Source organism: Mobula birostris, chromosome 3, assembly GCF_030028105.1.
Source record: "Mobula birostris isolate sMobBir1 chromosome 3, sMobBir1.hap1, whole genome shotgun sequence".
NCBI classification, from domain to species: Eukaryota; Metazoa; Chordata; class Chondrichthyes; order Myliobatiformes; family Myliobatidae; genus Mobula; species Mobula birostris.
Window position 1 is genome coordinate 31,954,991 of NC_092372.1, and position 25,118 is coordinate 31,980,108.

The 25,118-nt window shown below is 41.3% G+C and overlaps 1 protein-coding gene across 2 annotated transcripts in view; it reads left to right on the forward strand.

Moving 5' to 3' along the window:
- pik3c3 (phosphatidylinositol 3-kinase, catalytic subunit type 3) overlaps positions 1 to 25,118 on the forward strand; it is a 137,279-nt gene that overhangs the window by 94,278 nt on the left and 17,883 nt on the right. For both annotated transcript variants that reach the window (XM_072252439.1, XM_072252437.1), the window contains exons 19-22: positions 3,953 to 4,017; positions 5,300 to 5,384; positions 15,359 to 15,433; positions 18,811 to 18,979. In XM_072252439.1, the coding sequence (XP_072108540.1) occupies positions 3,953 to 4,017; positions 5,300 to 5,384; positions 15,359 to 15,433; positions 18,811 to 18,979 (394 nt within the window). The remainder of the gene's footprint in view (positions 1 to 3,952; positions 4,018 to 5,299; positions 5,385 to 15,358; positions 15,434 to 18,810; positions 18,980 to 25,118) is intronic.

Consider the following 25,118-nt stretch of genomic DNA (forward strand, 5'->3'; position numbering starts at 1 on the left):
TGGATTTTAAAAGCTTCCTAATCATCCAACTTCCCACTCACTTCTGCCACCTTACATGTCCTTACCTTGGCCTATATGCAGTCCTTAACTTCCCTTGTCAGCCACAGTTGCCTAGCCCTGCCATTTGAGAACTACTTCTTTTGTGGGACTTATGTATCGCGCGTCTTATGAACTATTCCCAGAAACTTCAGCCACCTCTGTTCTTCTGTCATCCCTGCCAGTATCCCCCTCCAATCCACCTGGGCAAGCTCGGCTCTCGTGCCTCTGTAATTCCCTTTATTCCATTGTGATACGGATATCTGTGACTTGTGCTTCTCCCTCTCAAATTGCATTATGAATTCAATCATAGTATGAACACTATCTCCTAAGGATTCCGTTACGTTAAGCTGACCAATAAAATCAGGGTTATTACACAACACCCAACCTAAGATGCCTTTCCCTGTGTAGGCTCAAGCACAAGCTGCTCTAAAAAGACATCTCATAAACATTCAGCAAATTCCCTCTCTTACGATCCAACATCAAGTTGGTATTCCCAGTCCGCCTGCCTATTGAAGTCCCTCATTATAATTGTGACATTACCCTTATTACATGCCCCTTCCAGTTCTCTTTGCAATCACAACCGCGCCCCCCCCCCCCAAATCTTGGATACTACTTGGAGGCCTATATATGATTCCCATAATATTTTTTTTACCCTTGCAGTTTCTTAACTCAATCCACAAAGATCTGACATTCTCTAACCCTCTATCACCTCTTTCTAAAGATGTAATTCCATCTCTTACCAGTGGAGGTGGAGCCACACCACTGCCTATGCCTTCCTGCCTGTACTTTCGTTACAAAGTATGTCCTTTGATATTAAACTCCCAACTGTGGCCTTCTTTCAGCCATGATTCAGTGATGCTCACAAAATCATACCAGCCAACCTCTAACTGTGCCTCTAGTTCATCCACCTTATTCCAAATGCTACCTGCATTTAAGTACAGCACCTGCATTTTTCACCCTTATGAATTTTGCCTCTGTGGTGCAACTTAACTCTTTGCTCTGTCTGCGTTTGTACCCAATTATTGGCTTGTCCTTTCTTACATTCATATTACATATTACAAACCATTGTACATCATCTACTTGTAAACCTGCAGGCTCATCCTCAGCTCTATCATACTAGTTCCCATTGCCCTGCCATATTATTTTAAACCACTCCCAACAACTATAGCAAACCTGCCCTCAAGGATATTGGTCCCCCTCGGATTCAAGTGCATCCCGTTCCTTTTGTACAGGTCACACCTGCCCTAGAAGTGGTCCCAATGATCCAGAAATCTAAATCCCTGCCCTCTGCTCCAATTCTTCAGCCATGCATTTATCTGCTACCTCATTCTATTCCTATCCTCACTGTCGTGTGGCACAGGCAACAATCCCAAGATTACTACCCTTCAGGTCTTGCTTCTCAGCGTCCTTCCTACCTTCCTGTATTCTGTTTTCAGGACCTCCTCCCTTTTTCTACCTATTATCATTGATATCAATATATACTACGACTTCTGGCTGCTCACCTTCCCTTTTCAGGATATTGTGGGCGTGTTCAGAAGCACCACAGACCCTGGTACCTGGGATGCAAACTACCATCTGTGTTTCTTTTTCACGTCCACAGAATTACCTTCTTGTCCCACTAACTATAGAGTCCACTATTACCGCTGCCATCCTCTTCAGTTTCCTGCCCTTCTGAGGCATAGGGCCAGACTCATTGCCAGAGGTACAGCAGCTGTTGCTTCCCCCAGGTAGGTCCTCCCCACTCCATCTCACCCCCACCCCCAACAGTACTCAAATGGAGTACATATTGTTAAGGAGGTACTGAGGAGGCGAACCAAAGTCTGTAGAACTGAGGCACAGTAGCAGGTTATTGGCCATATACAGATAATAGAGAAGGAGGCGTTTGTTGTCCTGTGGCAGATTGAACTGGATACATTCCCAGGTGCCTGATAAGATATCCCCTCAGCCCTAGTGCAGAATTTGCAGGGGCCTTAGAAGAGATATTTAAAACATCCTTATCAACCAGTGAGATTCTGGAGGATTGGAGGGTAGCTAATGTTGCTCCGTTACTTAAGAAAGGCTCTAAGAATTAGCTGTGAAATTATAGGTCGGTGGGCTTGACATCAGTACTAGGTAACTTTTTTTAAAATATTATTTATTTAGAGAATATTGGAAAGTATTCTGAGGGACAGCATGTGTAGGTATTTGGATAGACGGGGACTAATTAGGGATAGTCAACTTGTCTTTGTGCGTGGTAAGTCATATCTAACCAATCTTATAGAGATCTTTGAGGAAGTTACCAAGACAGGTTATGAAGGAGATGCAATGGATGTTGTCTGTATGGATTTTAGCAAGGCCTTTGACAACGTCCCTCATGGTAGGTTGGTCAAGAAGGTTCAGTCACTTGGCATTCAACTTTGACTTTGCAGTAGAAGCCATAGAGTTCTTGCAGATGGTTGCATCTCTGACTGGAGGCCTGAGTGCCGCAGGTGTCAGTGCTGGGTCTGTTGTTGTGTGTCATTATATCAACGATCTGGATGATAATGTGGTAAACTGGATCAGCAAAGTTGCAGACGGCACCAAGGTTATAGGTTTAGTGGACAGTGGGAAGGCTATCAAAGTTTGCAATGGGATCTGCACCAACTGGAAAAAAAGGGCTAAAAGTAATAGTTGGAATTTAATGCAGACAAGTGTGACAAAGTGTTTCGTACTTTGGCAGGACAAACTGGGGTAGGACTTGCACAGTAAACGGTATGGCACTGAAGAGTGTGGTAGAACAGATAGAGATCTAGGAATACAGATCCATATTTCCTTGGAAGTGTGTCACAAGTAGATGGGGTCATAAGGAGAGCTTTTGGCACATTGTCCTTCGTAGATCAAAGTATTGAGTACAGAAGTTAGGATGTTATGTTCAAGTTACATAAGACATTGCTGAGACATAATTTGAGTATCAGTTCTGATCACCTACATACAGGAAAGTTATCAATAAGATTGAAAAATTGCAGAGAAAATTTACAAGTATATTGCTGGGATTTGAGGACATGAGTTATAGGGAAAAGTTGGATAGGTTAGAACTTTATTCCCTGGAGCATAGGAGAGTTGGGGAAGAATTGATAGACGTATACAAAATTTTGAGGGGGATAGATAGAGTAAATGCAAGTAGGCTTGTTCAACTGAGGTTGGGTGAGACTAGAACTCGGAAGTCATGGGTTAAAGGTGAAGGAAACGTTTAAGGGAAACGTGAGGGGGAGCCTCTTCACTTAGAGGGTGGGAGAGCGTGGAACGAGCTGCCAGGGCAAGTGGTGAATGTAGGTTCGATTTCAACATTTAAAAGACATTTGGATAACTACATGGATGGAAGGGCTATGGAAGGTTGTGTGGGTGCAGGTTGATGGGACTGGACAGAATAATAGTTCAGCATTAACTAGATGGGCCAAATGGTTTGTTTCTTCGTTCTAAGATTAATTGCACAATCACAAAGTATCATGTTAATTTAAGAGTCACACAATGAAATCAGAATGATGCATGTAGCAATAATAGGCTATATGGTAAACTGAAAAGATGGTGTTAGATTCTTTACTTTTTTAGGCAGAATGAACAGTTTGGAAGCATATTTCACTGGCTGTAAATTCAAATAAACCAGTGTTTACCCCATTAGTACACTTGTCAAGTAAAAAGTCAGTGAGCAGAATTTAATGTATTTTAAATCGTTTCTGTGCCTCCCTTCCACTTCATGTACATGGTGAGTAGGTAGTTTAATCAAGTTTGTTCAGACCAAGCATAGGAAAAATTGGGCATGCTTCTTGTAAAATAGCTGTGATATTTGGCAACTTTTAAGCATACTTACATTGAGTGTGGCATGTCCTTATGTAAAAGAAGTTTTACATTGAAATTGCACTATTTTTTGTTCAGTAATATTTAAACTCTTTTTCAGGCTTCATGCAGTTTATTCAGTCAGTACCTGTGGCTGAAGTATTGGCTACAGAAGGAAGTATACAGGTGAAATATATTTTCTATTTGTCTTTTTAAAAAATAGTTAAATTCCATTTCTTGGTTTCCTTGTTTGCCTAAGATGTATTCACTCTGTTTAAGCAGCAACAGTTCAGATATATTTCAACTATTTCAACAGTAGTTTAGATCCCTAAACAGCTGCTTTAAATTCTAATATTTCAGAATATAGAAGATAACATACAAAAAAAATACTGAAATGGTTCTGCCATCTACACCAGTAGAGCTACTTCATCTGTCAAGCCACATTGACTCTTTATCTAAACCTCCTCTATTGGCTGCACTCCATTTACTGTAAACTAGGTCATCTCATGGTGCTCCCTGACTGCTTAAATCTGTTATATTTATCTCATACTAATTGAAGTAAAAAGGAAAGAATTGTTTAACAATTTATTTAATATAAGGCATGTGCATTTTCAAAGGATAATTTTTAATATTGTTTTCATCTGTATTACTAGATGTAGGAAAAATAATGACTACAAGCAATTCCCAAGTAGCCAAATGATTTTTTTTTCTTTTTAATCTTTTTCTGTATGTTCATTTTTTTGTTTTTTCTTTAAGATTTATGCCATTTTAAGCAAAGGGTTCCCTTGTGTCAAAAGGATTTGTTTAATTTCTCTTTCTTCCCACCACCACCCATCTTCCGAGCAGTAGCGTAAGCTATTTTGTACTGCTAGTTTTAGTGTCAAATTTTCAAATTGATATATCAAATATTTTTGTCACATTTGCAGCTGTGTATCACTGTTTTTACAAAATTATTTCAATATCATCATTTGAATATTTCTGGAATAATTACAAAACTAAAAATTAATGTTCTTTAACAGAATTTGTTTTCTATTTTTTAAATAAAGGCTGACATTGACTTTTACTTATAAAGTGTAATGTCTGATTAGTAATTATTTTAGCTGGATAACAGAGTATATTTGTTCTAAAATATAACAATATTATCTCCAAATTAATCAGTTGTCTTTAAGGACATTTACAATAACAGTGAGTTGCTGCATTGAGGTTTCTTTCCTGTAGAGGAAGCAGCACTAGAAAAGGGTTGAAACATTTTTCCGGTTTCAATTTAATTTCCTTTTACAAACGGTACATAATTTTCGCAAATTTTGTGGTAAAATATCACAATAATATAGTAATTAAGGTATGCCTAATTGAAATCCCATCTGTAAGGGGAGGAAATTGCATGTGTTGCTCGAGAAAATGGGTTGTTATCCAAACTACAGCTCCATGAAATCCCTATTCCTAATGCTTTCAACACTACATTTTTCAGAACTTTTTCAGAAAATATGCCCCGAGTGAGAAAGGGCCCTCTGGTATCAGTGCTGAAGTAATGGACACTTATGTTAAAAGCTGTGGTGAGTATTGTTATTGTAATATTGTATCTAATATGGTAGTATTGTTGAAAATAAAATCTCTTTCATTCAGCATTCTGGGTTGGAGTCCAAATTTCTATTTGTGGAGCGTGGCTGACTAAAGTCTCTCTGAAGTTTTGCCAACACATCCAGGTGAGCACATGGGGAGATAGCATACTCGGCCACTGCTACTCTCCCTTCCACAACGCTTGCAAAGCATTCCTCCACCCTCCATTTGGAAAATCAGATCACTCCTCCATTTTCCAGGTGCCAAAGCACAGGCAAAAGCTGAAACAAGAGGCGGCCGTAGTTAAAACTGTCCACTGTTGGTCCGACCAATCAGCCTCCCCGCTGCAGGACTACTTTGACATTGACTGGAATGTCTCTTATGATGAGGATGTCTCCCAAGTTCACGGAAGGGGTCACGAGTTTCATCCGGAAATACATCGAGGATGCTGTCCCCCAGAGATTGGTCAGGATCTTCCCGAATCAGAAACCCTGGATCAGCAGTTCCGTGCGAGCAGCATTTACTGTGCAAGACAGAGCTTACATTGCCAGTAAGCAGCAAGAGCTTAAGAAATTCAGCTATGATCTGTGCAAGGTCATCAAGGCAGCAAAACAACAATACAGAGACAAGATTCAGACTCAACTTTCCACTAACAACACATGCAGCTTATGGCAAGGTCTGCACTCCATTGCTGACTTCAAGGCTAAAAGCAGTGGAGTTTCCAACATTGATGCTTCTCTCCCAGATGAGCTAAATTTTTTTTTACGCTCGATTCAATGTCACCAATACAGAGCCCCTGAGGAGACTTGCAGATGATATGACCAGCAGCTTGTTCATCTCTTGAGGCCGAAGTACACAGGTGTTTCCAAAGGGTGGACAGTTGCAAGGCTGCAGGACCAGACAGCATCCCAGGATGAGTACTCAGTATATGCGCGGCACAACTGGCAGGTGTGCTTACAGACGTTTTTAATCTCTCCCCCTCCCTGTGTAGAGTGCCCTCCTGCTTCAGAACATCCACCATTGTCCCTGTACCTAAGAAGACCAAAGTAACATGTCTGAATGACTGGCATCCTGTCACACTCACCTCAATAATATGCAAATGCTTTGAGAGGCTGGTAAAGACTACATCTGCAACATGCTGCCACCCACTCTGGACCCCTACAATTTGCCTACCGACACAACCGATCAACAGATGATGCAATAGCCACAGCTCTACAGACTGTCCTTACACATCTGGAGAAGAGCGATGTTTATGTGAGAATGCTGTTCTTGGACTACAGTTCAGCATTCATTACCATAATTCCCTCCCGGCTCGACAAGAAGCTCAGAGACGTCAGACTTCAGTCTGTCTTTTAGCTGGTTCCTGGAATTCCTGTCAGATCGCTGGCAGGTGGTAAGAGTGGGCTCCCTTGCCTCTGCCCCTCTGACCCTCAACACAAATGCCCCTCAGGGCTGTGTACTAAGCCCCCTCCTTTACTTTCTGTATATCCATGACTGTATCGCCACCCACAGCTCCAATCTGCTAATTAAATATGATGATGACACTACACTGTTTGGGCTAATGTCAAATAATGAGGCAGCCTACGGAGAGGAAGTCATCACCCCAACATAGTGGTGTCAAGAAAACAACCTCTCCCTCACCGTTGCAAAAACAAAGGAGCTGGTTGTGGACTACAGGAGGAATGGAGACACGCTAATCCCTGTAGTCATCACTGGATCTGGGGTTGAGAGAGTGAACAGCTTTAAGTTCCTTGGCTTAAACATCACCAAGGATCTCACGTGATCTGTACATACTGGCTGTTTGGTTAAAAAAGGCCTCTTTCACTTCAGACGGTTGAAGAAGTTTGGTATGGCTCCCCAAGTTCTAAGAACTTTCTATAGGGGCATGATTGAGAGCATCCTGACTGGCTGCATCACTGCCTGGTACGGGAACTGTACTTCCCTCAATCGTAGGACTCTGCAGAGAGTGGTGCGGACAGCCCAGCGCATCTGTGTTGTGAACTCCCGACTATTCAGGACATTTACAAAGACAGGTGTGTAAAAAGGGCCCGAAGGAAAAGATCTCAAGTCACCCCAACCGCAAACTGTTCCAGCTGCTACCATCCGGGGGACGGTACTGCAACATCAAAGCCACGATTAATGTGCTCCGGGACAGCTTCTTCTATACCTCAAGTGATGCTGATTTGTTTTCTGAATTGTGCAAGATGTCATTTCGTACAATGTTCTTGCATAGTGAAAGTATGTGTTAATGGATGGGTAGTAATATTAAGGCTCATAACCAAATCTTAATGTAGATAGCATGCATTAACTTACAGGTTAATGTGCTAGGAGGATGTGAATCAGATGCAGTTATATTTAGAGAGGCCTGTATGCTGTAAGATATTGATGTGTTTATTTTTCTAATCGTGTAGTCCTTTGAAGTTTTATGGTGTAGTAAAAGGAAGCAAAGATTGTTAATTTAGTCATAATCATACTTTATTGATCCCGGGGGAAATTGGTTTTTGTTACAGTTGCACCATAAATAATTAAATAGTAATAAAACCATAATTAAATAGTAATATGTAAATTATGCCAGGAAATAAGTCCAGGACCAGTCTATTGGCTCAGGCTGTCTGACCCTCCAAGGCTTCAGGGCCTTGTTGTAAGGCTTCAGAGTTTTGCTCCTCAGCTTGCATGCTGTGATGGTCATCCACGTGGAATTGATGATAAGTAGGCAAGATCAGGAGAGATTCATCAAGTAAAGCCACTTTCTAGTGGGGCACAAGAGTCCTCAGCAAGTGGTCTTAGCCACTATTAGTGTTAAAGGTGTAAATCATAATGTGGATTTCAGGGAGCAATGCCTTTAAGAAAAATTGGTCCTTCAACTAGAATGCCACCTGTTGCAGCTATAGAAAAGGGGCATAATCCCAACATCAGTGGCTAAGATCACAAAAATTAGCCATTTGCATTTTTCCACGTTAAAGATGCCTGAAATCCAACATAACACACACAAAATGCTGGAGGAACTCTGCAGGTCAAGCAGTATCTATAACTTAAACACAAAATAATCTGCAGATGCTGGGATCAAAGCAACACTCACAGCACACTGGAGGAACTCAGCAGGTGGGGCAGCATCAGTGGAAATGATGAGTCGACGTTTCGGGCCGGAACCCTTCGTCATGACTGAAGAAAGTAGGAGGGGGAAGAATTTGAAGAATGCTCGTCGGTTCAGTTGAAAAACCAGTAATTTGAAAGACAAAGGGGTGGGGGAGGGGAAGCAAAGATGTAATAGGCAGGAAGACAATGGGTAGTAGAAGGAGGAGGTGGAACATGAGGGAGGTGGAAGGGGGTGGGGGGGCAGGGAATTACCGGAAGTTGAAGAATTCTATGTTCATACCAAGGGGCTGGAGACTACCTAGCTGGTATATGAGGTGTTGCTCCTCCAACCTGAGTTTAGCCTCATTATGGCAGTAGAGGAGGCCATGTATGGACGGATCTGAATGGGAATGGGAAGCAGAGTTGAAGTGGGTGGCTACCGGGAGATCCTGTCTGTTTTGGCGGACGGAGTGGAGGTGCTCGACGAAGCGGTCCCCCAATCAGCGTCGGGTTTCACCGATGTAGAGGAGGCCGCACCGGGAGCACCGGATGCAATAGATGACCCCAGCAGACTCACAAGTGAAGTGTTGCAAAGTGTTGGGAGTGTTGGACGGATTTCTACCGCACTGAGGCCAAACAGCAGCTCTCTGACAGCTCCTCTTACTTACCCCTGGAACAGGACCACACCAAAAAAACATCAAACCATTGTCTCCTGCACCATCACCGCCCTTATCAACTCCGGAGACCTTCCATCCTCAGCTGCTGAACTCATTATTCCCACACCCCGTACCGCTCGGTTTTACCTCCTCCCAAAGATACACAAGCCTGACTGTCCCGGTAGACCCATAGTTTCTGCCTGCTCCTGTCCCACCGAACTTGTATCTGCCTACCTGGACTCCATTTTGTCACCCATAGTTCATTCCCTCCCCACCTACATCTGGGATACATCCCATGCCCTCCACCTCTTCAATAACTTCCAGTTCCCTGGTCCCAACTGCTTCATTTTTATTATGGATGTCCAATCCTTATACACCTCCATTCCCCATCAAGAAGGCCTCAAAGCCCTCCGTTGCTTCCTGGATAATAGACCTTAGCAGTTCCCCACCACCACTACCCTCCTCCGGTTGCCGGAACTGGATCTCACACTTAATAACTTCTCTTTCGGCTCTTCCCACTTTCTTCAGACTAAGGGTGTAGCTATGGGCACTCGCGTGGGACCCAGCTACGCCTGCCTCTTCATTGGTTATGTGGAACAGTCTGTGCTCCAAACCTATTCTGGTACTGCTCCCCAACTTTTATTTGGCTACATTGGTGCTGCTTCCTGCACCCATGCTGAGCTCGTCAATTTCATAGTCTTTACTTCAAACTTCCACCCAGCGCTCAAATTCACTTGGTCTATCTCTGATACTTCTCTCCACTTTCTCGATGGCTCGATCTCCATCTCTGGAGACAGACTGTCCACTGACATCATCCACAAGCCCACCGACTCTCATAACTACCTCGATGATACCTCTTCCCACCCCGCCACATGCAAAAATGCCATTCCCAATTCCCAGTTCCTCCCGTCTCCGCCGCATCTGCTCCAAGAATGAGGCTTTCTGTTCCAGGACACCTCAAATGTCCTCTTTCTTTAAGGGTCGTGGTTTCCCTTCTGCTGTCATCAATTATGCCCTCGCCCGCATCTCCTCCATTTCCCGCACTTCAGCCCTCACCCCATCCCCCCGGCAACCACAACAGAGACAGAGTTCCCCTTGTCCTTACCTACCACCCTACCAGCCTCCAGATCCAGCACGTTATCCTCCGCAACTTCTGCCACCTTCAACAGGACCCCACCACGAAGCACATCTTTCCCTCTCTGCTTTCTGCAGGGATCGGTCCCTCCGCGACTCCGTTATCCGCACGTCCATCCCCACGGATCTCCCACCCGGCACTTATCTGTGTAAGCGTAAGTGCTACACCTGTCCCTACACCTCCTCTCTTGCCACCATTCAAGGCCCCAAACAGCCCTTCCAGGTGAGGCAACACATCACTGGTGAGTCTGTTGGGGTCATCTATTGCATCCGGTGCTCCCGGTGCGGCCTCCTCTACATCGGTGAAACCCGACGCAGATTGGGGGACCGCTTCTTCGAGCACCTCCACTCTGTCCGCCACAACAGACAGGATCTCCCGGTAGCCACCCACTTCAACTCTGCTTCCCATTCCCATTCAGATATGTCCATACATGGCCTCCTCTACTGCCATAATGAGGCTAAACCCAGATTGGAGGAGCAACACCTCATATACCGTCCAGGTAGTCTCCAGCCCCTTGGTATAAACATAGAATTCTCCAACTTCTGGTAATTCCCTCCCCCTCCCTTCCTCTATCCCTATTTCACTCTGCCCCCTCCCCTAGCTGCCTATCACCTCCCTCATGGTTCTGCCTCCTTCTTCTACTACCCATTGTTTTCCTGCCTATGATGTCTTTGCTTCCCCTCCCCCACCCCTTTGTCTTTCAAATTACTGGTTTTTCAACTGAACCTACAAGCATTCTTCAAATCCTTGCCCCTCCTTTTTTCAGCCCTGACGAAGGGTTCCGGCCCGAAACGTCAACTCATCGTTTCCACTGATGCTGCCCGACCTGCTGAGTTCTTCCAGCGTGCTATGAGTATTTATAACTTAATGTGTTTTGTTGTGTTGCAGAGTTCATGGGTGTTCAGTAGACCAGAACATAAGGCATGTCCTGACAAATCACAGCAGTTAAGACAAGGATGGGGATTGATAACTTCCCAATGGGAAAGATGGCAAATAAATACATTGCCACTGTGTTGAGACAGCTATTTTTAATCTCTGAAATGTACCACAATTTAAGGGCTGTCAGTTCTTGAATGTGCACCTGGCACATATCCATTTACTGCCATATAGAGATGAAGAAAACAATGGTTATTTTAAATCAGTTGATTTGCCCTGTACCTATGAGCCACCACCCAGACCACACCTCTAGTGGGCAAGGATCATACTTGCTCTTTGACCCCAATTTGAAATCCAAGGAGAAGCCTGTTTTCCACATGACTTTACCTGTACTGGTGTTCTAATATGTTTCCAGTTGTCTGATGCACAGCTGGTGGATGTGCTTTTATTGATAGAGGATTCTGATGAATTTGGCGTGCAGCTTTAGACCACAAACTCGCACCGTAATCAGGTTTAGGACAGCTGCTGACAAGCAACAAAAGGAGTCGGGTAGATCCTGGATGTTGAAGGCAGAAAATACAATTACACTGACTCACAAACCTGTGCAAGCCTTTGCTTAGGAGGCATCTCAAGTCAGAGGCCTCAGTTGGTTTGGGTGGACCATGGATGTTTTGTCCTGGCTATCTAGATATGAAAGCCAGGGCAGCTCAATATGGAGAGCAAGCTGTTACCGATGTAGCAAGCTCCCTCTCCATGCATCTGATGAACCCGAAGGAACATCAGAGGCTGACATTTTTGGGCTCCAGCAGTGTCACAGGAGTTGCCAGTCAGCATTGAACTCAACATAGGACTGCCTTAGGGACTCCAGCTCTGGAATATTCTCTCTGGGCTTACTCCCGAAGCCTCCCTCATGAGTGGGTATAGCTGCACGGCAGCAGAGGTTTGAGATCAGAGTTTTCCTTCTCCCAGATGAGCTGTCAACCACAGCTGACAAGCCCCATCTGCCCAAAGCAACTTGCTTTAAGGCACCAGTAACTCGCCCTTTGCCCCTTCTCCTGTCAGTAGAAATGCTGGGCTTAGTAGCTAAACCATATGTGAAGGCAGGAGCTGGACTTGGTTGTCAGAGGCTGTTTGAGGCATACACCATTGGGAACATTTATAGGTAGTGGGAGTACTTGACCAGTTATTGATGTCTTTTTTTTAAGAGGCATATTAAGGCATTGACGGGTGTACATGAGAGATTCAATAAGATGGTTGAGTAAATGTTTAGGTATTAGCGGGAAAATGAGAAAACAATGTTAAATGATTTAAATGCTCAATTATAAAAAGATTTAAGGTAATAAGTCAGTCAGTTAATAAAGGACAACACTGAAAAGGGAAATAAATAAAAGTGGGAATAGAATACCACTGAGGTGGAAGTAAATTTTATGATAACTTTTTGAAAGGAAGAGCATAAATATTTTGAGAAATAAAAGATGTATGAGGAAGGGTGGGGGAATAGTCAAAACAAAGCAAAAGAGACGACTAAAAGTGCATTTGACAGAGAAGGGTGTTTGCTCCTTTACAACTTATATTCTTTTTGTGAAAAGGATCCTTAAAAGTAACGTTTTTTTGTCAAGTGAATCATCCACACTGTACATTAGGTAAATCTTGTAAGTTAGAAGCAAGTGACATACCAATTAAATAGCACATTACTGATTTTCATACTTGTGTCTTTTCACAAGCAAGAATTTAAAAAAACAAAATTTTATTTATAATTAACTAAATATTGTTAACACCATGGACTGTCCCAAGCCCAGCTGCGAATAGAGAAGGGTTGGGCATGGTGCTAGAGACCCCATCTCATAAAAGCCCAGTGCTTCTAGAAATGCCAACAGCAGCTCCAAAGACCTCATCCCTAGGAGAAGAAGAATTTTCGAAGATGGGCTATACCAGGGGACAATTTGAAAGACTGGCCCAGGACAGAGCAATCAGCAGCTTGTGCCCAGTAGGGGTGATGAATTAAGGAAAGTAGGACTTGCTAAATTGAGAGGTGTTATCCATATCCAAAAGCCAATCTGATTTTTGCCAAATATCTGATTAAAGTAAAAGAGTGGTGTCAGTACATCAAATAAACAATGGGACACTGGAGTTAGTTTTAAATAGCTGAAGATTAATAAAATGATTTTGTTCTTCCAGTGTTGCCACATTTACTGCCATAAAAGGGTGGTTATTCTGCTGGTAAAATAGATTTCTCAAATAATAATTATTGGATTTATAATAGTTTTAAATGTGCTCCATATTTCCTTCAGTGCAGTTGACCTTTATATGACTGACCTTTTTAATCTATAAATCTATTCATATTATGGGATGTGACTGTCATTAATCATGTGAACATTTATTGCCCTTTCCTAACTATCCTTGGATAGGTAGTGGTGAGTCACATGAAATGGTATGCCCTTCTGATAAGGATTTGCCATGGTAGAGCAGTAGGGAGCAAACTGTGCAGATGGTGGTGCTCTTGGGTGTCTACTGTCCTTGATAAACTGGAAGCTGTGGGTTTTGGCAATACTGTCAGAGTAGCCAGGCTGAATAACTGCAGAGCAGTATGCAAATAGTGCACATTGTAGCAGTAGTGTGCAATGAGAGAGTAAGTGTTTTGGATGATGAACAGAATACCAATGGGCTGCTTTGTCCTGAGTGTAGTTCAGCATTGAATATTGTTAGAGCTCTGCTCATCTGTGCAAGTATTGTGGAGCAGACCCGATGGGCCAAATGGCCCAATTCTGCTCCTGTGTCTTATGGTCTTAAGTTTTACATCAAAGTCAAAGTTGAGTTTACTGTCATATGCACAAGTACATGTATGCAGAGATGCAATGAACTTCCTTGCAACAGCACCATAGGCACATAACTTTATATAAGCAGCATTCACAAGAAACAAAAAGTAAATTAAACATATATTATTTATTTTTGCAAGAAAACAATGAGAACAAAAAAAAAAGTCTTATTTTAGTGCAAGGCAATCATAGTGTTGATAAACTGAATGATTAGGGTTTTGCTGTTTGGTTCAAGAACTCTGGTTGATGGGAAGTAGCTGTTCTTGAACCTAGTAGTGTGGGATTTAGGGCTTCTGTATCTCCTGCCCAGTGATAGCTGTGAAAATATGGCATTGCCTAGGTGGCAAAGATCTTGGATGATTGATGTCTTCTTGAGACAGCGCCTCCTATTGATTTTACCAATAGTGGGGAGGGGTGTTCCCATTATGTATTGGAATCCTGACTTGTGCCTTATATATGAGAAAAGGTTTTAAGAGATATCAGAAGCCAAGTCCCTCATGTCCTACTCTTGTAATTGGGACTTCGTGATTGTACTGCCCTTGTTAGTCATGGATAGGAAATTAGATCTTTTATTGATCCTTTGCCCAGCAATTAGATGGTTCAATTACAAGTTTACAAATTTAAGTTTATACAGCATAATCTGTTATGAGCAACAAAAGTTCAGGTTTGTAGTCACGGTAGTTTCCATATATTAATTTGAAAGCTTTACATGGGGTACCTGCAGCCAAATTCCTCATGCATACAAAACCCCATATCCGCCCAGGCCCCCATATGTAGAAATGTGCATTTGTAAATTACTAGTTGCATATCAAATGATATTAGTTCTTGATCAAAGTCTCTGGGTCCTATTGGGTCACATGGAAATGGTCCTGTTCAATGCACTGTTAATATGTATGTATATTTTTTTAAAAAAACACCTTCATTTGTCAGTGAATCACCATTAAGAATTGTCTGCACTTGTGTTGGGTGGTAGACATCTTTTTATTGACTTGTAGTTCATTTCCTCATTTGGAGTAAAGACAGGGAGACATAAATTTGAAAGTAAAATTAATTAACACAAGATTAGAATAGATGAGTGTGTAAAATGGTTAGAGTAAGTATATTAGAATACATTATCAGAGAGGAATCTCATGAAGAGTTAAAGAAACTTGGATGCTGCAATGTTTTTTTTGATATAAATTCCAGTATGTCACTGGGTAGGGTGTCACAGGGAATGTTAACTTTAAGGATAGTCACTGGGTTAAGATTAATGTTCCAATAATGATTTTTTTTTAGTTTATATTGACGACAAAGCAGTGGAGCTTTTCCAGTATTGTATTTGCTACAAAATGTGAGTTTTCCTAAAATTCAGTAATATTATTGTATTTCTGTGTTCAGTAATGTCTATTTATCTTTTTATTTTTAATTGACAGCTGGATATTGTGTGATAACATACATACTTGGAGTTGGAGATAGGCATTTGGATAATCTTCTGTTGACAAAGACAGGCAAGTTTTCTGGGACTATCCCACATTACCCTCTGCAGTCCAAAATCTTGATCATTTTTGCTTCATAGCCTGAATTTTTATTTATAAAGTACATTGTTCTATGTGCCTGATTTGTTTGTAGATGATTTTAATTGAAGACTTGGTTTCTCTTAATATTAGAATCACTTCAAACAAAGGTTCAGCAGAGGGCAGTGCATGCCTATTATGTGACATTAAAAGTGGTGTAACAGATTGCTATGTTTCGATGAATTTGAATTGCATTTTTACACGGACCTGAAAATATTGAACAAATAAATATCCTAAATCAATGAAAAGATTTAATAGAAAAATCGTATGTATGTGTTTGAGTTGGAGTGGAAAAAGTAATACTTAGGATTGATTTTAGACTTAATTTATAGATGTGCAAATGCTATATTGGCAGTCATGTCTAACCTTAAGTTTTTTTTTGTGTAGATATGATCATGCTAACTCTTGTGACATAAATATTAAGTGGCATGCAAATGTTTTGGCACCTGGTCAAAATTTCTGTTACTGTGAATAGTTAAGTGAGTAGAAGATGAACTGACCTCCAGATGTCATGAAGTTAAAGATGAAACATTCATTTCAACATTTTAAGCAAGATTAGTGTATTATTTTTGTTTTATACAATTTTAAAGTGGAAAAAAAGGAAAGGAGCACTATGCAAAAGTTTTGGCACCCCAAAAGATTTGATCTCTCAGATAACTTTTACCAAGGTCTCAGACCTCAATTAGCTTGTTAGGGCTATGGCTTGTTTACATTCATCATTAGGAAAGGTCAGGTGATGCAAATATCAAAGCTTTATAAATACCCTGGCTCCTCAAACCTTGTCCCAACAATCAGCAGCCATGAGCTCCTCTAAGCAGCTGCCTACCACTCTGAAAATTAAAATAAATGATGCCCACAAAACAGGAGAAGGCTATAAAAAGGTAGCAAAGCGTTTTCAGGTAGCTATTTCCTAAGTTCGTAATGCAATGAAGAAATGGCAGTTAACAGGAACGGTGGAGGTCAAATTGAGGTCTGGAAGACCAAGAAAACTTTCCGAGAGAACTGCTCGTAGGATTGCTAGAAAGGCAAATCAAAACCTCCGTTTGACTGCAAAAGACCTTCAGGAAGATTTAGCAGACTCTGGAGTGGTGGTGCACTGTTCTACTGTGTAGTGACACCTGCACAAATATGATGCTTCATGGAAGAGTCATTAGAAGAAAATCTTTCCTGTGTTCTCACCATGAAATTCAGCGTCAGAAGTTTGCAAAGGAACATCTAAACAAGTCTGATGCATTTTGGAAACAAGTCCTGTGGACTGATGAAGTTAAAACAGAACTTTTTGGCTTCAATGAGCAAAGGTATGTTTGGAGAAAAAAGGGTGCAGAATTTCATGAAAAGAACTCCTCTCCAACTGTTAAACACAGGCGTGGATCGATCATGCTTTGGGTTTGTGTTGCAGCCAGTGGCATGGGGAACATTTCACTGGTAGAGGGAAGAATGAATTCAATTAAATACCAGCAAATTCGGGAAGCAAACATCACACCATCTGTAAAAAAAAAAAGCTGAAGATGAAAAGAGGATGGCTTCTGCAACAGGATAATGATCCTAAACACCTCAAAATCCACAATGGGCTACCTCAAGAGGCGCAAGCTGAAGGTTTTGCCATGGCCCTCACAGTCCCCTGACCTAAACGTAATCGAAAATCTGTGGATAGACCTCAAAAGTACTGACCATGCAGGGTGCCCAAACTTTTGCTTTGGGCCCTTTTCCTTTTTTGTTATTTTGAAACTGTAAAAGATTGAAATAAAAAAAGTAATTTTGCTTAAAAATATTCACAACTTTTTTCCCAATTTTCAAGAGGGACCAGCTTCAGAATAATAAAACATATACATTATGAATATTTGGCTCAATGTGCAGCACTATATATATATTCAGTTGTTCCCTATATTGATATGCTGGAGTTTAAATGATTGATCCTTGCAAGTACAATCCATCAGTTTTGTGCGATTATGTTTGTCAGCATTTATAATAAACCGCTTTGTATGACAGATCTTCAAAGAAATCTGCTGAGAATAAACTGACAGTTTTGGCTAAACAACATAGGGGCCATGTTTTCATGCTGTCCCCCTTCAAGCAGGTTTGAAAGGTCACCTGATACCAGATAATGGAACATGGTAGTCAAATTTTAAAGAACTGAATTGAATTCTTGCATACCTGGTCTTTTCTAAATTACCTCCTTCCCCATGTTTTGATCTGAATACAATGTTTTTATTTTACAAAGGTCTGAACATTTTAGGTTTACTAATTACTTGGTACAGGCACTGGGAAAAAAATGCACCCTGATTTCTAGTATTTTACTAATGTTTTAATAGTATTTTTTTTCTTTGCTTGTTTTGACACTAAACACTGACATATGACATATAAATCTTTTAACTTTATCATTCATTTTGTTGAAGATATCCATATCCATGTTTTTTTTCCTCTTGCTTGCTCTAGTTTCCATTGTTTATTATAAAGGAAATCAGTGGGTCACCATGAGCTCACTTGACTGAAATGCTGACAGTTAACATTGAATTTTTGCAGCCCTTTCTCTGTGTAGCTGCTGTTAAATTAGTACCCAAGGGAAATGTGCAGAACTGTCGGGCAGCATTTATTTCTGGAGGGATTTTTGCTTGAGTGCTCAGAATGAGCTTATCACTCAAGATAGTAAGAGAAGGGACTGTGTAATGGAGAAAACATTTGACTGTACAAAGGAAAAGTTACTGGTTGGGTGGTCAAGCCTGTACTTGATCTGTAAAGCACAAATAGATCAACATTCTAGTGTTTCGTATTTTGCAGGCTGTAGGTTAAGGTGAATCTTCACAATATGGCAGCAACTCTGTTGCAGTTTGGGGTGAAATTGATTTGTTAAAAATGGGAGGGAGATGAAACCTGACTGGGAAAGATTATTTTCTCATTTTGCCGGAGGGTTTGCTGAATTGAATAAGGAGTAGAATTGATTACAAGTGTAGAAATAAACATGGCAGAGTGGCTATGGACTGCTAATAAATTTGAAGTATTTTTTAAGATATTTACATGATATCTTCTGTGCAAAATGTATAATTTTAGTTTGTGATCAGAGGACTACAATACATTTTTTTTTGCCAGATGGGGCATACAATAAAACTCCAGGAACTGTGCTCCAAAAACACTGCAAACTAAACCATGTGTCGGATATGAAGCGTGCTTGTTTAGTGTTATTACGGACACTGTGCCAGAAGTTTGGTGATGTGCCAATGGCCAGTTTCCTTCAACTGATATTGTTCATTGAATGTTGAAATTGTGCTCTTCTTACTTTATCGTTATCAAATTACATTTTTGTGTTACTGCAGGAAAACTGTTTCACGTTGACTTTGGATATATTTTGGGTCGTGACCCTAAGCCTCTTCCACCCCCTATGAAGTTAAGTAAGGAAATGGTGGAAGGAATGGGCGGAATGCAGAGTGAACAGTACCAAGAATTCCGTAAGCAGTGTTACACTGCTTTCCTACACCTGAGAAGGTAACTCAGCCCTAACGTCTTTGTTGGAATATTGCTATAAAGAGTACAAATACTTTAAGAAAGGTAGGGTTACAATGACATTTGTAGTTCTACATTGTAACCATACCAGTTTACACTAACTAAAGTCATGTTGCAATGATAAGTTCAGATTGTAAATAAAAAATATTCCATTTAATAGACCTCTTGCACATTCTCGTAACAACATAAAAGTGTATCATAGCTAGAAGTCCTTTTGAACATAGAACATAGACATAAGACTGTATAGCACATCACAGGCCATTTGCCTGTGATGTCAAATTAAGCCAATCCTATCTGTCTATATAATCCATATTGCTCCATTCTCTCCAAGTACTTTACCTGTTATACATCACCATTGTATCTGCTTGTTAATACCATCTTACTTTCAGTCACTATTTTAAAAACAAACTTTAAACTTGACCCTCTTATCTTAAGTGATCATTCTTATAACATAGGGAAAGATGGCCTCCAACTTTTCACACAGTGTAAAAGTGCAATTGACAGTGAGGTAACTGGTCTGCAATCTATTTTTGTGATGCAATGGGGAGGGGGTTGTTTTCCTCCCAACTGAAAGGGAGAATGTTGTATTGGCTTATAATGTTTCCTGGAAAGAAACATCTCAGTTAATGCAGCACTCCCTTTGTTGTACAACAGTTCTGGTGGGTGAATTAATCTTAGCCAGCTATTAAACAACTTGTTTAATTATCTACACTCAGTGACCACTTTATTAAATACACCTAATCAAGTTGCTAGAGGAGTGGAACCCAGGGTAGTTTTCTGCTGTTGTAGCTCATCCACTTTAAGGTTTGACACGTGTTTAGAGATGCTCTTCTGCACATCACTGGTGTAATGCGTGGTTATTTGAGTTGCTGTTGCCTTCCTGTCAGCTTGAACCAGTCTGGCCATTCTCCTCTGACCTCTCCCATTAACGAGGCGTTTTTGCCCATAGAACTGCCACTTATTGGATGTTTATTGTTGACTATTGTGCATGAAAATGCCAGGACATCAGGAATTTCTGAGATACTTAAGCCAATGCATATGGCACCAACAGTCATTCTATGGTCAAAATCACTTTGGTCACATTTCTTCCCCATTCTGATGTTTGGTCTGAAGAGCAATTGAATTGCTTCACCATGTTTGCGTGTTTTTATGTATTGAGTTGATGCCACATGATTGGCTGATTAGGTATTTGCATTAACAAGCAGGTGTACCTAATAAAGTGCCATTGAATGCATGCCCAATAAGAATATGAAATAAAACTAAACTTCCAAGGAAAAAACATCCCACAGTAAATTTATAAATAAACCGTTTAACTTGCTTTTCAACAGTGTGAGGTACTGGACTTCATTGCAACACTTCTATGTCTCAGCACCCTCCCCCATCCTCCAATCCATGGCAGTGTCTAGACATCCTTCTAGTTCAGAATCAGGCTTATTAACATAGACTTTACTTGTGAAATTTGCTGTTTTGTGGCAGCAGTACAGTGCAGGCATAACAAGTTACTATACATAGCAATAAAAAATAAATAGTGCAAAAGAAGAACATTGTGATAGTATTCATAAGTTCATGGAGTTTTCAGAAATATGATAGCAGAGGGAAAGAAGCTGTTCGTAAAATATTGAGTGTGGTCTTCAAGCTCCTGTACCACAGCCCTGATAGTAGTAATGAGAAGATGGAAGCCCAAATGGTGAGGTTCCTTAATTATGGATACTGCCTTTTTGAGGCACCAGCTTTTGAAGATGTCCTCAATGTGGGGAGGCTTGTACCTCTGATGGAGCCGACTGAGTATCCAAAGCTCTGAAGTCTCTTACGGTCCTGTGCATTGGCACTACCACCAGTGCAACCAGTCAGAATGTGCTCACTCCTCAGTGCATCTGTAGAAATTTGCTAGTCTTTGGTGACATACCAATCTCATCAAACTCCTAATGAAGTAAGCCTGCTGCAATGCCTAATGGATTTAAGATATCTCTCCCACTTTTCATTATAGTACTGTTCACAAAGCTTGGCTATTTTTACGTGTTGCCATTTGCATGTCACCCAACAGATGGGAGAACGTTAGATAGATGTGTGAGATGAAGAACAAGGAGGAATTTTTAAATTATGATGGGAACTTAAAATAGGGCTTTTTAATTTACAAGTCAAGGGTATATAAACAAAAATAGGAAATGTAGATCAAGCAACAGCCATGGAGAGAATCATAGCTTTTCTTTTTCAGATGAAAGCCCCTTCATCAGAATCAGGCAAGAGAGAAAATATTAGTTTTAGTAGCAGAGAAAGTGGAGGAGGGATTGATAAGGTACATAAGTCACCCGGACCAGAGGAACTGCACCCTAGGGGTTCTGAAACAGGTAGCATTAGAAATTGTGGTGGCATTAGAAATGATCTTTCAAAAATCATTGGACTCTGGCATGGTGCCAGAGGACTGGAAAATTGCACACGTTACTCCACTTTTAAAGAAAGAAGGAAGGCAGCAGAAAGGAAATTATAGACAGTTGGTCCGACCTCTGTGGTTGGGAAGATGTTAGAGTCAATTATCAAGGATGAGGTGATAGAGTACTTGGTGACACAAGACAAGATAGTATAAAGTCGGCATGGTTTCTTTCAGGGAAAATCCTGCCTGACGAACCTGTTGGAATTCTTTGAGGAGACTACAAGCAGGATAGATAAAGGGTTTGCAGTGGATGTTGTATATTTGGACTTTCAGAAGGCTTTTGACAAGGTGCCACACTTAAGGTTGCTTACCAAGTTAAGAGCCCATAGTGTTACAGGAAAGTTACTAACATGGTTAGAGCATTGGCTGAGTGGTAGGAGGCAGCGAGTGTGTATAAAAGAATTCTTTTCTGGTGGGCAGCCGGTGACCAGTGGTTTTCCGCAGGGATCGGTATTGGGACCACTTATTTTAATGCTGTATATAAATGATTTAGATGATGGAATAAATGGCTTTGTTGCCAAGTTTGGAGATGATACAAAGATTGGTGGAGAGACAGGTAGTGTTGAGGAAACAGCTAGGATGCAAAAGGACTTAGACAGATTAGGAGAATGGGCAAGAAAGTGGCAAATGAAATACAATGCCGGAAAATGCATGGTCATGCACTTATTTATTTCTACTACTAGTGTGGACTATTTTCTAAGCAGGGAGAAAATCCAGGACTCTGAAATGCAGAAGAACTTGGGAGCCCTTGTGCAGAACACCCTGAAAGTTAACTTGTAGCTTGAGCCAGTGGTGAGGAAGGCAAATGCCATGTTAGCATTCATTTCAAGAGGTCTAGAATACAAGAGCAAGGATCTGATGCTGAGGCTTTATAAGACACTGGTGAGGCAGTTTTGAGCCCCTCATCTGAGAAGAGATGTGCTGGCATTGGAGGGTCCAGAGGAGGTTCACAAGAAGATTCCAGGAATGAAAGGGTTATCATATGAGGAACGTTTGATGGCTCTGAGTCTGTACTCACTGGAATTCAGAAGGATGAGGGGAGATCTCATTGAAACCTTTTGAATGTTGAAAGACCTAGACAGAGTAGATGTGGAAAGGATGTTTCCCATGGTAGGAGAGTCTCGGACAAGAGGGCACAGCCTCAGGATAGAGGGGTGCCCTTTCAAAACAGAGAGATGCAGAGCAATTTCTTTAGCCAAAGGGTGGTGAATTTGTGGAATTTGTTGCCACAGGCAGCTGTGGAGGCCAGGTCGTTGGGTGTATTTAAGGCAGAGATTGATGGGTTTTTGATTGGACATGGCATCAAAGGTTACGGGGATAGGCTGGGGACTGGGGTTGAGGAGGAGATTATAAAAAAAAAGTATCAGCCATGATCGAATGGTGGACCAGACTCAATGGGCCAGATAGCCTAATTCTGCTCCTATGTCTTATGGTATAATAAGGACAATAGGAATATTTCTGATGGTAGAAAATAGAGATACAGTGCAGATGAGTTGTAGACATCATAGATAGTTGGAAGGAAAGAAAATGAACTAAGCATGAACATAATCAGAGAATCAGAATAAAAACAAAAGAGCATACAAATTGTAAAATGAGGACTGTGGGACATGTCCAGGCTGTGCTGATAGAGAAAAACTGAGCCATTATTATATATGGGTGACATACAGCAAAAATTTAGAGGAAGTGAGTTAGCTAAAGCAGAATTTTGAGTCCAAAAGGCTCATGTATTCAGATAAGGTGCAATTTTTCAAGCTAACGCAGATCCTCAATATGGCCACAGACAGATAGGTCAGAGTGGCGTTGCAATAGAGAATTAAACCTGGAGGTAGGCGAGCTCATTGAACACAGGAGTTTCATAAAATGGTCATTAAGTCTGAGTTTGGATTTTCCATCATTGAAGAGATGGTTTCTTCATTGTGAATGCTGAATGTGGATAGTACACTAGACTGGAAGAAGTGCACGTAAGTTATTGCTTCACTTGGAAGGACTGTTTGGATCCTTAGATAGCCATAAGATATAGGAGCAGAATTAGGCCATTTGGCCAATCGAGTCTGCTATGCAACTCCATCAAGGCTGATCCAATTTCCCTGTCAGCTCCAATCTCCTGCCTTCTGTCTATATCCTTTCATGTCCTGACCAATCAAGAATCTATCAACCTCTATCTTAAATGTGCATAAAAACATAGCCTCCACAGCTGTCTGTGGCAAAGCATTCCACAGATTCACCACTCTCTGACTAAAGAAATTCTTCCTCGTCTCCATTCTAAAAGGACACCCCTCCATTCTAAGCCTGTGTCCTCTGGTCTTAGACTCTCTTGCCTAGGAAACAATCTCGTCACATTCACTCTATCAAGGCCTTTCAGCATTCAGTGGGTTGCAATGAGGTCACCCCACATTCTTCTGAATTCCACTGAATACAGCCCCAGAGCCATCAAACGCTCTTCATATGGCAAACCATCATCCCTGGAACCGTTTTTGTGAACCTCCTTCGAACCCTCTCCAGTTTCAGCATATACTTTCTAAGATAAGGGCCCAAACCTGCTTGCAGTACTGCAAGTGAGGCCTCCCTCATCAGTGCTTTATAAAGTTTTAACATTACGTCCTTTTATATTCTAGTCCTCTTGAAAAGAATGCAAACATTGCATTTGCCTTCCTCACCTCAGGCTCAAACTGTAAATTAACCTTTAGGGAATCATGCACAAGGACTCTCAAGTCCTTTTACACCTCTTTTTAAATTTTTTTTCCCCTATTTAGAAAACAATCAACCCTTTCATTTCTTCTACCAACGTGCATGAGCATAGACTTCCTGACACTGTATTCTGTCTGCTATTTCTTTGTCCATTCTTCTAATCTGTCCATGTCCTTCTGTAGCCTCTCTACTTCCTCAAAACTACCTGCCCCTATACCTATCTTTATGTTGTCTGCAAACTTTGCAACAAAGCCATCAATTCCATCATCCAAATCATTGACTTAAAATGTAAAAAGAATCAGTCCCAAGACAGGTCCCTGTGGAACATCACTAGTCACCGGCAGCCAACCGGAAGAGGCTCCTTTTATTCCCACTCTTTGCCTCCTGCCAATCAGCTACTGCTTTATCTATGCTAGAATCGTAACTTTTTTAGCAGCCTGTGGCACCTTGTTAAAGGTCTTCTGAAAATCCAAGTACATAACATCAACTGATTCTCTTTTGTCTACCCTGTTTGTTATTTCTTCAAAGAATTCCAACATATTTGTCAGACAAGGTTTTCCCTTGAGGAAACCATGCTAACTATGGCCTATTTTATGTGCCTCCGAGTGCCTTGAGACCTCATCCTTAAAAATAGAGGGCCATGGGTAACCCTAGATAATTTCTAAAGTACGTACATGTTCGGCACAGCACTGTGGGCCAAAGGGCCTGCATTGTGCTGTAGTTTTTCTATGTTTCTATGTTAATAATCAACTCCAACATCTTCCTTACTACTAACTGGCCTATTGTTTCCTTTCCTCTGCCTCTCTCCCTTCTTGAAGAGTGGTGTGACATTTACAATTTTCCAGTCTTCCAGAATCATTCCAGAATCTGGTGATTCTTGAAAGCTGATTACTAGTGTCTCCATGATCTCTTCAGCCACCTTTCAGAACCCTGGGGTGAATACCATTTAGTCCAGGTGACTTAGCTGTTTTCAGACCTTTCAGTTTCCCAAGAACCTTGTCG